Genomic DNA, 12,767 nt, shown 5'->3' with positions numbered 1-12,767 from the left:
GCTCTGCTCCAAGCCTCTCTTCCAGCTGCAGCAGCTCCTTCCCATCCCTGGCCCCCACTCTTCCCCTCAAGCCCCCATGGAGACAAGAGCTGGGCCCAGCGTGTTGGTATACATCATACATTTATTAGTGAATATCCCTCTCAAAATCAGCCACAACATTAAAAAAAATAATGATTGCACTACTTGGTCAAGCAGAACTAGCAACTTTCATTTTAAAAAAAGTACAAATCTGTTAAAAATTTCAATCAGTATAATACACATATATATAATACAACATACTAGTTATGTTAAATGCTACAAAACCAATATGATTCCAATGGAATGGAAAAAAACAAACACTTTTAGAGCTTTAAGAACCTTTTTTTTCTATATATTAGCCTTTTTTCAAATACATACATGGGAAAAATGAGGTAACTGTAAAATGTGCAAGTAACAGAGCAAAAAAAATTATATATATATATTTATATATATATATATATATATAAAAACTTTCTAACACAGAACACACGTCCTAGCACCTTCCGGGGAGCCGCGGGGAACGCGGGGGTCCCAGCGGAGGGCCCGGGGACTGGTATAATAGAACAGTAAACAGTCCACTATCCCACCACAGGAATTCATTGGTAAACAGTGGTATCTACAGCGCAGTCAGCAATCACAAACACCCTAAATAATTGTTTTTTAGTTTTTTTTTTTTTGTCATTTTTTCTTTTTGTTATTTTTTTTTAAATGATACTTTTAGCTGCTCATTGGAATAAATTCTGCAGCACACGAGCTGTGAGCTTTCGAGTCGCCGTCAAAGGACCGTAAGGCTTTCCTGGCTCCCTGGGCACCGCGAGGGCGGGAGGGGAGGAGGGGGCGTCTCCGGGGGCGCGAAGCCGGGGACTCCTTTGGTTATCAGTCACTGAGAGAGGGACGGGGAAGGGGCCGGGGTCCTGCCCAAGGGGCACCGAGCCCAGCGGTGCCGGCACCCGCGCCACGGCGGAGCGGGCGGCGCCGGGCCGGGGCGCTCGGCCGCAACGCTCCGGCCGCCGGAGGGGTGCGAAAGGGCGGCGAGGGGGAGCCGGCCCGTAGCCCCCCACCGCTCGCCACCCCCCGCGCCCGACCGGGCGGCGTCCGGGGCCGGCCCACGGTGGCTGGCACTGCCCTCTGGCCCTCAGCGCGGGGAACAACGCCACCGTGCCCGCCCGGCCCCTCGCCTCGCAGCCGGCCGAGCCGCCGCCGGGGCCCGCCCCGCGCTGCCCCCCGCCCCGCGGGGAGCGCCCCCTCCCGCCCCGGTCCCTTGCACACGCCGCCGCCGCGGGCGCGGACCCCGCGGGGACGGCCCTGAAAGTCTCACGGTCCTGCTGTGGCGTTGCGGACATGTGCAGTACAGTGCATGGCAGTATCAGCTGAGCACAAAAACCCCTCTCCCCACCCCCCTCACCCCACAGCCGGCTAGACGTAGCCAAGACCACGTTCCAAGCTGGTCAGACATGCATGCATATTTGTGAACATTTACATAGGGCTGGCGTCCGCTCGGAAGCTCCCAGGCGTCGGCGACGCGCCGGGAGGGGAGGGCGGTGCTCTCACCACCACCCCTGCCACCGCCTCCCGTCACCCTCCTCGCTAATTAATCATGCAAAACAACGGCCACGCGGGATTGATGGAGCCGGGCGGCGGCGTGGCGGCTTCTCCCCCAGCGCCTGCGAGGGCAGGGGGATACGGTGGCAAGGGGACCGCTCACAGCTTCCCCCGCACCAGCCGGGCCAAGGCCAGGGTAGCACTGAAAATACTCCACGAAGTTATGAATAAAACCCCCCCGCTCCGGGGGCCGCAGCCCAGCCGGCCCCTCGCTGCCCACGGCCGGGGACACCGCGCCGTCCAGCCAGCAGGACGGGGCACGGGGCTACCTTGATTTACGTCGTCGGGACAGAGATACGAGCAGGAGCCGGGGGCCGGGGACACCACACACCCAAAGCCCTAGGGACGGGGTTGGCGTCCCCTCCTCAAGCTTGGCTGCCTTGCGGGATGCCACACGGCCTGGCCCCGGGAGCTGCGCTGGCCAGGCACAGGGGAATGAACAGGGAGAGGGGCCAGGGCTGCGCCAGCACCATCCTCCCACTGGCGAAACACCCCAAGCAGCCACAGCCCTCTGGGGGCCTCCCCGGGGCAGCCGAGGCAGGAGGGAGCCGTGCCAGGCTGCGCACAGGAGCGGGGACAGAGGCATTCCTGTGTTCCTGCCTTTCTGCCCCAGCCACGCCGCGGGCTTGCTGGTGTCCCACCTTGGCCACACGCCGCCAGCCTCCTTCTCCGGCTGTCCCCGGGGCCGGGGTGCTGCCGGCATCAAACCCGCAGCGCTCCCTCCTCTCTCCTCCCCGCGTCCTCCGAGAGCAACGCTGAGGGCAGTAGCCGCCTGCGTGCCCCTAGGGCAAACGGCCAAGGAACCAAAAACATGACGGAAATGAAAAGGAAACAAGGGGGAAATAAACTATCGTAAAAAAAAAAAAAATTAGTGACAAAGGGAAAAACCACTAATTCCCTAGGAGAGTACAAAGACCTGGAAAGTGATGGAGCAACAACAGCGTCTTTGGAGCGCAGAGGGCACGGCCACGCACCTCCCGCCTCCAGCACAACACGATTCGGGGCCCTGGGAGCGCAGCGGGCAGGCGTCCGGCTGAGTCCGTGCCCCGGCGGGGAGGAGGAGGGCTGGCCGGGAGCCCAGACTGCTCAATGCTCACCACATCCGAGGAGAGGCTTTGGGGAGGGGGGGTAAGCGCAGGGTCAGGCCCCAGCAGCGGGCAGCAGCCCCCGCCCCAGCCCGGCGTCCTTGTCCTCTAGCGAATTGTGCGGCACAGCGCCCGCCAGCCTCAGTCCGCCTCCCGCTGCACCTCCGACGCGTCCGCCCGGCAGATCGGGCACGTGCGGTTCGCCTGCGGGCAGCCAGAGACGGGCAAGTGAGCAAGGCTGGAAGCACAGCCCGGGAGTGGCTGATCCTGCACGGCGCTCAGCCCCAGCTCCCAGTGTGCGCAGGGCACTGAGGCCACCCAAAAGGCAGCACCCCACACCCACAGCACCCCAAGACGCCACCCTGCTCCCCAGAGCAGGCACAGGCAGTACCTTTAACCATTTGTCGACACACTTGGCGTGGAACTCGTGGTTGCAGGGCAGGACGCGGAGAAGCTGCCGGGCCTCGAAGTCGCTGAAGCACACGACGCACCTGGGGGAAGCGGCCATCAGTACAGCCCCACTGCCAGCCAGGGCCCCCAGTCCCTGCCAGGCCCCCCATGTGCACCCCGAGCTCACTCACAGGGTCTGCTCAGACTGGTGGCTCTCAGGGTTGAAGCGGTAGGACGGGAGGTGCTCGATGTCTGCTTTGGTGAGTCCCCGTGGCTTGGCCTCCCCCAGCCGCTCGGCCAAGTTCAGCAGTGCCTGGAGGGAGATGCAGAGGCCGGCTCAGCTCACCTCCTGTTCTGGCACAGCCTCCCTCCAGGCTTCCCCCTCCCAGCACAGCAATCAGCAAATCCCCCAGCTCTCCCATCTCATCACTGTGAGGAAGCCAAGCAGACTCACCTCATAATTCTCCATCTCCACATCATCCACGTCCAGGTCTAAGCTGATCGTGGGGCCCACGGCCGTTGGCGACACAGGAAGCATAGAACTGGGGGGAAGGGCAGGGCAGTCAGCATGGGGCTGCAAACCCCAACATCCACCCTGGCACAGCCCCCTGTGCCATCACAGAGCCACTGTGGCCCTCCATCCACAGTGCCACCCCTGCCCTACACATGCGAGAATACCCCCAGCAGTACTCACAGGAAATAGGGCAGGAAGCTCGGATAGTACGGAGGAGGCGGCGGAGGGGGCGGCGGTGGGGGCAGCGCCTGCTGCAGCCGGTACCGCTGGGTGTTCAGCCGCCGGGGCATCATGTGGGGGTATGGCTGCAGGGACAGATGGGGCACTCAGAGTCGTGCCAGCCCCACAGCGTTCCCAACCCCTCCCCAGGATGGGCACTCACCACGCCAAATGGCAGTTCTTGGTGCAGCGGGTCGTGGGGGAGGTAATGCAGCGGCATGGAGGGCGACAGCGTGGGAGCGTGGTGAGACGGAGGGTATGTGAAGCCTGCGATGGGGTGCTGCTCCCCTCGCAGGTCCACGTCATTGTCTATCCTCTGCAGAGGCTGTGGGGAAAGAGTTAGGCTGGGAGGAGCATCCCAAATTACACATCCCCGATGCTATGAAGACAGAGGCACCCTGCCCACCACCCCCAGCTCAGACCCCCAGGGGTTGCAGAAGGACAAGACCCCAACCAAGGTGGTGGGTGCATCATGTCCCCAGGCCGTCCCTCCACCCCAACTCACCATACGTGGATGCTGGGCTTGGAGAGGTACGAACTGCCCCAGGGGGGCCATGTGGGGCGGCTGGTGGGGGGGCACTGGTGGTGGGGGTGGGTGCAGGATGTAATGGTCGCTGGAGATGATGGGGGGGAATGTCTGGTAGGAGACGGGAAGTTGTTGCATGGCACATGCCTGAATCAGCTGTGGGGAGAGACAGAGAGAAAAACAAGGGTCAGACACCCCTGCCCCCTCCCCAGGGCCTCCAAAGGACCCTGTGCTCCCAGAAACTTGCACTACAGTGGGCCTGGGTACCCAGAGGACTCTGGGCACTCACGGCCCAGGCTGTCCCCAGGCGTCCCCGCAGTGACTCACCGGGGGTGGGAGGCAGCAGAGCGGGTAGTGCTGTCCGCTGAACATCACTGAGCATGCTGGGAGCTGCTGGGTGCTGCACCCAGGGATGTGCTGGCCAGCGTGGATGGGGAAGCCTTGCGTCGTTACGGTGGTAACCGTGTAGGAGAGAGGGACAGGTCCCTGGTGCACCTAAGGACAAGGGGCCGAGGGCACAGTCAGGGCACAGCCCTGTCTGAGCTGTCCCTGTCCTGACAGGGTCACAGCAGGACACGGGGCACTCAGCACTGGGACAAAACACCTGCATGCCCATCCTGCTGGTGTGGCCAGAGGAACGGGCTGAGTGAGGGCTCAACTTGAGGGAGTTTTGAGCCCTTCTTTCCTCCACACAGACAGGCTGTGTAACCACCATTACCATGGATTATGATGACAGTTGTCACATGAACAACCCTACAAGGGGACTGTGCCCAGCCCCTGGGAGCAGGGACCACCCTGGACATCCCCAGAAGGCAGAGGGACTCCAAGATTTAAATCTCAGAGAACCAGAGCACCAGCAGGCTCAGGGCTGGGTGATCCCAGCAGCAAGTGGCCAGAGGGGACCCAAGGACAAGTCACCACTCCAGACAACAGCCCCCAGGATCACACTCGGGAGTGGGGCTGGGGGCTGCAGCACCTACCTGGTCATGCAGATCCACCATGAATGGGTTCTGGTGGGGTGGGTGAGCGGCTGGGTGAAGCATTCGTGGCGGCGTGCTGGCAAGAGCGTAGGCGCGGGGCTCATCTACAGGGACGTGCGGCTGCTGGGGGAAGGCAGGGTGCACCTGGGGCTCATCCTGGCCCAGCAGGGTTGCCAGAGGTCGATCGCGTCGTCCCCACTGACGCCTGGCAGAGGGGCTGCGGGGCCACCGCAGGAGAGAAACAGAGCAGGAGTGACCCCCCAGGCCAGAGGGGCACCACAGCCCCGGGCAGGATGGCTACAGGATGATCAGCCCAGTGCCCAGGGTGACATACTCAGGGCATTGCACCGCGCCACGTCAGGCTGGACAGCTCCAGAACCGGCTTCTCCGCTCACCCTGCAAGCGCCCTCTCCGTGTCCGCAACACAAAAAGCACCCCTGCTCCCCAGGGACCCCTCATTTGGGCCAGGTGGATCTGCTTCCCTGCCAATGTCCCCCCACGGCCCGCCGGGAGCCAGCCGGTGCCTTGCCCCAGCAGGAGCAGAGAGCCGCCCCGCAGCCCCGCGCGCACGGGGGACGGGCTCCACGCGGCCCTGCAGCCCGTACCTGCGCCGGAGGTGGTCGGGGCTGCTGCAGGGTCCCCCCGAGAAACGGCGCTGGGCAAAGGGGGCAGAGGGCGGCCGCCTATTCACTGCCAGTTCCCATGGTCGCATTGGTGACGTCGGGAGGCGGGTGGGCACGCGGGACCTCGGGCTCCAGGCAGGGACACGCACCAGCACCTTGGACTCTGCAAGAGGGACAGCGGGTCAGGGCACTGTCCCGCCACCGCTCAGGCTGCTGCTCCATCCTCACAAGGATGGCGGAGCTGACAGCTGCAGCTCTTGCTGCTCCTCCACCCACCCCATCTCCCGGGGCTGCATATGGCCCTGAGAGGGGCTAGGAAGAGCCTGTTCCCAACTCCCTTGTTACTGTTCCTCCCCTTCATGGCCAGAGTCACCTCCCATGCACAACACAAAGAGAGAGAGAGAGAGCCTTATTTTTGCACTTATTTTTGGCACAGAGGAAAGAAAATGATGAAGAGCCCTGTGGCTGTGGCAGCATCCCAGCCTGCTCACCGGCCAACAGGGAACCTAAGCACCGCATGGGGAGTTCCCAGCAGGTCCCTGATGCTGCTCTGGGGGGTGCTCTTTGTTGCTGAACTCCTGCACATCCTGCTCTGGAGTGACACTGCTACCCCAGTGACCAGCACAGGGGCTGATGGTGGCAGCAGGGCTCACGGCCCCTCTCTGTCAACTCCCTGCTGCAAACAGGGCGCAGCCACACATCCCCACAGAGCAGGGGACAAGCATGGGCTGTGCTGAAGCCATGGAGGCAGCTCTGCTCCCCCAGATGCTCCCCAAGGCAGTGGGACAGTGGGAACACTGCCCTGGCCCTGCCCCATCTCCCCTCCTGCACCCAGGCTGACTGGTGCTCCTGCACCAGAGCCCCTCCCAGGGCACAGCCCAAAACAACCCTGGCACTGCACATAGGAGACACCTGCATTTAGGGCTGGGCTTCCCCAGGCTCTGCTTTCCAGGTCCCAAAACAGCCTTCCTTGCCTCCATGTGTACCCAAGAGCCTCCCTGGGTACCCTTCCAGTGCCCGGCATCTCCAGCTTCCACAGCATCAGGTCAGGCCAGCACACGGCAGCAGCACGGCCTTGGCACCACACACCCCTAAATCCAGCTCACTGCAGGCTGGTGAGGTCCCCCCAAAGCTTCTTCAGCTCCACCTCCTCCTCAGTGCCCATGGCAAAGACACACCCGGGACAGGAAAGACACTCGGGGGACCTGGAGCCTGGGGAATCCTGCTCAGCACAGGGATCTCAGCCCAGCAGAGAGAAGCTGCAATGTCACTTTTGGGTGATGGGTATCAACAACCACTGGGACAAGTCCTGTGCCACACACAAGTCTCTTCTTAATCTCACCTTCATCTCCACACTACTGTGGAAGCTGAAAGCACATTTCTCTCTTTGTTTTGGTAGGAAAAAGGAAGAAGAAAAGCAAAAGCCACAGGCTGAGCCCTCCCGGAACCTGTCTGTGACTGTCACCAGGGAAGGGGGTGTGCCTGCCCAGGAGGTTCCTTCCACGGGGAGTTTATTCTGCCCACCTCAAAGCTCTGCCCAGCTGCAATATGCCCCTGAGTGGGCTGGCAGCCAGAATGCAGCAATAACCCAGGTTCAGCCCCACTCTGAAGCCTCCCTGAGGTGTTACCGCTTCCAGTTCCACATCCTCACTCTCGGAGCACACGTGGTGCCAAGGTCCTGTGTGATCCAGCGGGCACCTTCCAGACCACGCACCACAGCAATGGGCTTGGGGATGGGCAGCACGTCCACAGAGTAACACTGAAGCCATGCAGGGGCTCGCCTGTTCTGGGACCTCCAGAGCGGAGGGCTGCCTGCGCTCCTGGAACCCAGCACGGCACCCGAGGCAGGACGGCACCCCCGACTTGCGGGACAGCGCTGGCCCGGCCCCGGTCCTGCCACCAGCAGCACCCGTGAGGTGCCCACCCTCCTGTCCCAGGCGGGCACACCCGGCTCCCCCCGCACCCGCGGCTGGAAGCCAGCGGCCACGCCGAGCAGGGTGACCGTGACCCCGCGTGGGGCACCGCGGCTCCGAAAGGAAGGGGATGGCGGTCCCGCAGCCCCTCGGAGGGGCGGGGGGAGGCGGCTCCCGAGCCCCGCCGAGAACAAAGTTAGCAGCGCGCCAGCGCTCACGCCCGGTGCCATCTGCTCGGGCAGAGCCGGGCTCCGGGGCTGCCGGGGAGCCGCCCGCCCCGGGGGTCCTGCCGCCCCGCTGCCACTCACCGCCGGCTCCGTCCCGGCACCCCCGGAGCCCCTTCCCCGCCGCTCCCAGGCGGGCGCCGCCAGCTCCCCCGGGAGCGGGGTCACCGCTGGCCCCGCCGCACCGGCAGCCCCTTCGGAAGGCCGACCCCGACTCCCAAGCCCACTCCAGAGCCGACCCGCACCCGACCCTCGGTGTCCGGGACGGCGGCGCACGGCGGGGCGAGCAGCGCATCCCGGAGCGCACGGACGGAGCGCCCCGCCGTGCAGCACCCCGGGGAGGCACCGCGGCCACGGCAGCCGGGAGCGCACCCAGCCCGCGCCCCCCGCCGCGGAACCCCGCCGGTGCCGGTGCGGATCTGTGGCTTTAAGAGCGGCCGCTCCGGGGCCATGTGCTCGGCGCCAAACAAAAGCAATAACAAAGGCGGCCGCCGGACCCCGCCGCCGCCGCCCGGGGCAGGTGCCGTCGGGGGTCCGGGGGGCGGCCCCCGCCCCCGCCCCGCTCCCGCCCCCCCCGCCCCGCACGTACCTGCACCGATGGCCTGGGCCGCCGCTCCGGTGCCGCTGCGGCGCCCCCGCCCCCTCCCTCCCGCCGCTCTTTGTTCGCCGACGCCGGGCCCGGGCCTGCCCCCCCCGCCGGCCCGCCGCCGGCCCTCCCCTCCCTCCCTCCCGCCCGCCTCCCGCCGGGCCGGCCCCCTCCCCGCCGCCGCTGTTTCCGGTGCCTCTTTGTTTTCCGCGGCGCGGGGCGGCCGCGGCGGGCCGGGCTGCGCGGGGGGCTCCTGTCCCTTTAAGAAGCGGCGGGAGGCACCGGACCGAGTCACGGCGCTCGGGGGCACCGGGGGCGCGCGCGGCTGGCGCGGGGGGGCGGAGGGGGGCGGCCGGGGGCACCGGGGGGGGGGGGGGCGGCGCGGCGCGTCCCACGTGACCAGGCGTGTCACGGTCCGCAGCCATCTTGGAGCGCGGGGCCGCCACGCGGGGCAGCGACCCCCGGCCGGAACCACCGGGCTGGGCCCACAGCCGAGGGCACCGGGCACGCACCGCCCGGCCCAAGTGGCCTGGTGCCGCTACCGCCCACCTCGCCCCGCTGCGACAGCCCCTGAGGCTGGTGGCACCGTACCTGCGGCCGTGCCCCCGCATCACTCCCGGGCCCCTGCTCACCGGGCTGGCAGCTCCGTGGGCCCGGTGCGCCGCGGGAGCGGCAGTCCCGTGTGCCCGGAAGTCACCGTGCTTCTGTGCTGGTGGGCACAGGGGTGGGGAAGCAGGGCCTCGGCTCCCCAGCACCTTCTGCGCTCGGACGGGAGCGTGGAGGACCTACTCCGGTCCCGCTTAGGACATCGAACCCTTTGCCCGCACCGACTGCTCTCCCACAGCATCTGTGGCCAGGTCAAACTTTTACGCACCAGAAAAGCCCCTTTTGCTTCAGAAACGCCTCCTATTCTCTCACATTAATTAAGCAAGAAGCAGGAACTACTCGGACCATCTGCACACTTCCAGCTCACCTGAGCAAGTCACCCGGCTGGTGGCTGACGCTGAGAGCTGCACACCGAGAGGCCGAGCCAGCGGCTCCCCGGGAGCTGCACACCGAGAGGCCGAGCCAGCGGCTCCCCGGGAGCTGCACACCGAGAGGCCGAGCCAGCGGCTCCCCGGGAGCTGCACACCGAGAGGCCGAGCCACCGGCTCCCCGTGTGCCCCAGCAGCACCGCTCAGGCACCAGTCAAATCCCCGTGCTCAGGACAGCACATCGCAGCAGCTTCGCTGAGCGCCAGATGCTGCATCTGAGCCAAATTTCCCCCGGTTACAACGCACACTTAGAAATTCCCAGGTAGGCGAGCGAGCCAGCCGGCAGCCCTGATGTAATGCCTATAAACCAGCCCTCCCCTGACAGCTGGGCTTTAAAGTGCTAACAACCAAAAGGGAGCTAATTAATTTGTAGCATCACCCCTTTCAAAGAAAACCTCAGATTGACGATTTAACAATTCAGTAGCTCGTTGTTGCCATGAGCAGTCGGATTCAGCTTTGCTCGATTCCAGCCCTGTGCCCAGGTCCCTTCAGGCCCCTCTCCAGGCTCTCACCTCTTCACCCCAAATCCAGGTGTGCAGGAGGAACTACACCAGGCTCAAGGATCCTCCAGGACACAGAGCATTCTGGGGCAAGATCGCTCCACCATGACTGTCAGTAGCACCACAGCCAACTGCTTCTGTCCCCATGGTAGGGGACACACAGGACAGGAAGGCACCACAGCAGGGCAGAGCTGTGATGGTGTCAGAGCCACGCACTCAGGCAAGAACTCCAGCAGGAAGAGCCAAAGGATTGAATCAGCCCAAACCTGAACAACCACCTTCCAGGGTCTGTTCCACTACAGCCTCTTTGCTTCAGGAGCTGGGGAACTACAGGGAAGAGAAGGAAAACGGCATTCTGTCCTTTGACCTTGCCACTGTTTGTGGGCAGAGGCAGCACTGCACCTTCACAAGACTGGCAGGACCTGGTCTGATCCTGGGCAGAGCAGCAGCAGCAGGCAGAGGCCACAGACGGTGGATATCTGTGCAGACACTCCCTGCAGACCCGCTCCAGCAGCACCAGCTTCCCCGTGGGCAGCAGCTATCGATGTCCTCAGGAGGCATCAGGAGAAGCCATCGATGGGACACAGCTCACACGCTGCTCACGCTCCCTGCCCAGCCAGGCTGGATCATTCCCCTGGCACAGCCACGCTGCACATGGCTGTGCCCAGTGAGGATGGGGCACCGCACATCCAGCCACAGGATCAGAGCATGTGGCAACAGCTCTGCCCACACTGTCTCAGGGACACAGCCATGCACACAGACCCCCACATCACACTGTCCCAGGCACAGAGCTCTGCCTGAAAAGCCGTGTGAGGGGCCCAAAGGAAGCTACAGCAAGGCTGGTAAGGCTGGTCAATGCTTCTGGGCCAGGACAAGCGATCCCAGTGCAGCCACAGAGACCTGTGACACCCCTGGTGAGTGGGACAGCCCGTCAGCTTTAGATAGCTCCCTATGTGCAGGGGCTGCTCAGGCTGAACCTGGATGCTCTACAGCCGACAGGTGGCCCATCCTTTCCTTCAGGATAGCCAGGGGCCAGCAGGACAAAGTCTCCCTGAGCCCAGGCTCTTTAAGAGACCATCTGCTGCCACAGACATGCCACCTCCCTCGCCCCATATATAGGTCAGGTCTGACACAGGATTAGCCTGGGTGATCCAGTGGTGAGAGCACATCTCCCACTGGAGGCTTGGTCTGCCCTGTGCTCTCCCCAACACTCAGCATGCCAATGCTTCATCTCCACACTCTCCTGGGCCTCTCACACAAGTCCAGGGAGACAAAGAGACACCAGATCTTACTCTTTTCTCCCCAGGGCCCAGAAAAAAAGCCTGCAGAAACTGTCACCAAGAACACAGAAGCTCTCAGACTGTAGGGAGGGAGCAGCAGTGGGAGTGTCCCTACCCTATCCAAGGCCCAACACAAGCACCAGGGGACACGGGACACCCCAATATCAGCAGGGTGAAACGCTTCTCCACTATGGAGATGGGGGAGCAAGGAGCTCCCTCCCTGCTCCACACACCGGGTGGAGCTGAGTTCACTGGCAGTGGAGGCAGGACGCCTCTGCCATGATCACACACCACCCACTCCCACCCCCGGGCTGACAGCACTCCCATCAAACGCCTCCAGCCACACACACGTGGAGGATGCTGACATGAGGAGCGAGTAGCTGCACAGGCAGCGGAACTGATAACGCCCAGTTTCCTGTCGATCTCTCCCACGTGGATTCTCTGATGTCTAATAGCATGGCTGAGCTGCACTGCAGAGGGAGAACCAGCAGCACCTTCCTCCCCTGAGCCAGAGCCTGTAGCAAGCCAGGACCTCAGAGGCAGCATCCACACCTGACACCTACCCCAACTGACACCATCCAGCAAGTTCAAAGCAGAGTGAGCACAGATAAACAGTAAGCTTGCAACAAGCCTTCATTTCCTTAGAACAGGGTAAATAATCTGCAGAGATCTCCACCTTCCTTCCTTTGCCCTAGAGACACCAGCACAACCTGAATAGCATGACCAGAAGGCTGCAGGTGCAGCAACCGAGTCCAGCTTGGCCACCTCTGTAGCTCAGCAGCACCAAGGAATGGGTTGTGTCCTCCTCTCTCCTGGGTGGCCTCTTCTGCCCTGAACAGAAGCATGCTGAACTACACACACCTCTGTCTGTCCAGGCATCCTGCAGCAGCCACTTCCACAGTGCAGTTGGCACATGGGTGGGAGGAAAAGAGCAAATGCCACCATGTCCATCTCCAACCTGCTGCCTGGGTAGACTCCCTGGTCCTTCCTTTCCTTCCTACTACAAGATGCTGCTTTTCAGGACTCCACACTCCTCTGCCCTTCACTTTTAAGTTCTCATTTCAGACAGCCCTTTCCTAAACCAGACCCAATCTCTCCTGGGACAGAGCCAGCACAGGGAGGAGGGATCACCCGTCTTTCCTTTCCCCACACAGCATCCCTGGAGTCCCCCAGCTCATCTGTCACTGCTCCACAAGTATCTCTCTGAGTCCAGCCTGCTGTCTACAGGCTGTGGACAGTGTTAATGGCATCTGCCAAGTGAGTGGCCCAGGGT

The 12,767-nt window shown here is 63.1% G+C and overlaps 1 protein-coding gene across 1 annotated transcript; it reads right to left on the bottom strand.

The window, feature by feature from the left end:
- Window positions 1–1,940: 1,940 nt before the first annotated feature.
- Window positions 1,941–9,105, bottom strand: RNF44 (ring finger protein 44). Its single transcript, XM_058034910.1, is given in 15 exon segments — window positions 1,941–2,909; window positions 3,097–3,196; window positions 3,287–3,408; window positions 3,550–3,637; window positions 3,790–3,914; window positions 3,992–4,153; window positions 4,334–4,510; window positions 4,682–4,849; window positions 5,335–5,551; window positions 5,940–6,120; window positions 8,684–8,735; window positions 8,737–8,788; window positions 8,790–8,915; window positions 8,917–9,032; window positions 9,034–9,105. Coding segments are annotated over 15 exon segments (1,821 nt in total). The 3' UTR covers window positions 1,941–2,846.
- Between the last annotated feature and the right edge of the window lie 3,662 nt (window positions 9,106–12,767).

The sequence above is a fragment of the Melospiza georgiana genome, chromosome 15, assembly GCF_028018845.1.
Source record: "Melospiza georgiana isolate bMelGeo1 chromosome 15, bMelGeo1.pri, whole genome shotgun sequence".
NCBI classification, from domain to species: domain Eukaryota; kingdom Metazoa; phylum Chordata; class Aves; order Passeriformes; family Passerellidae; genus Melospiza; species Melospiza georgiana.
Note: the sequence above shows the minus strand (reverse complement) of the source record. Positions and strands in the feature narration are given on the sequence as shown.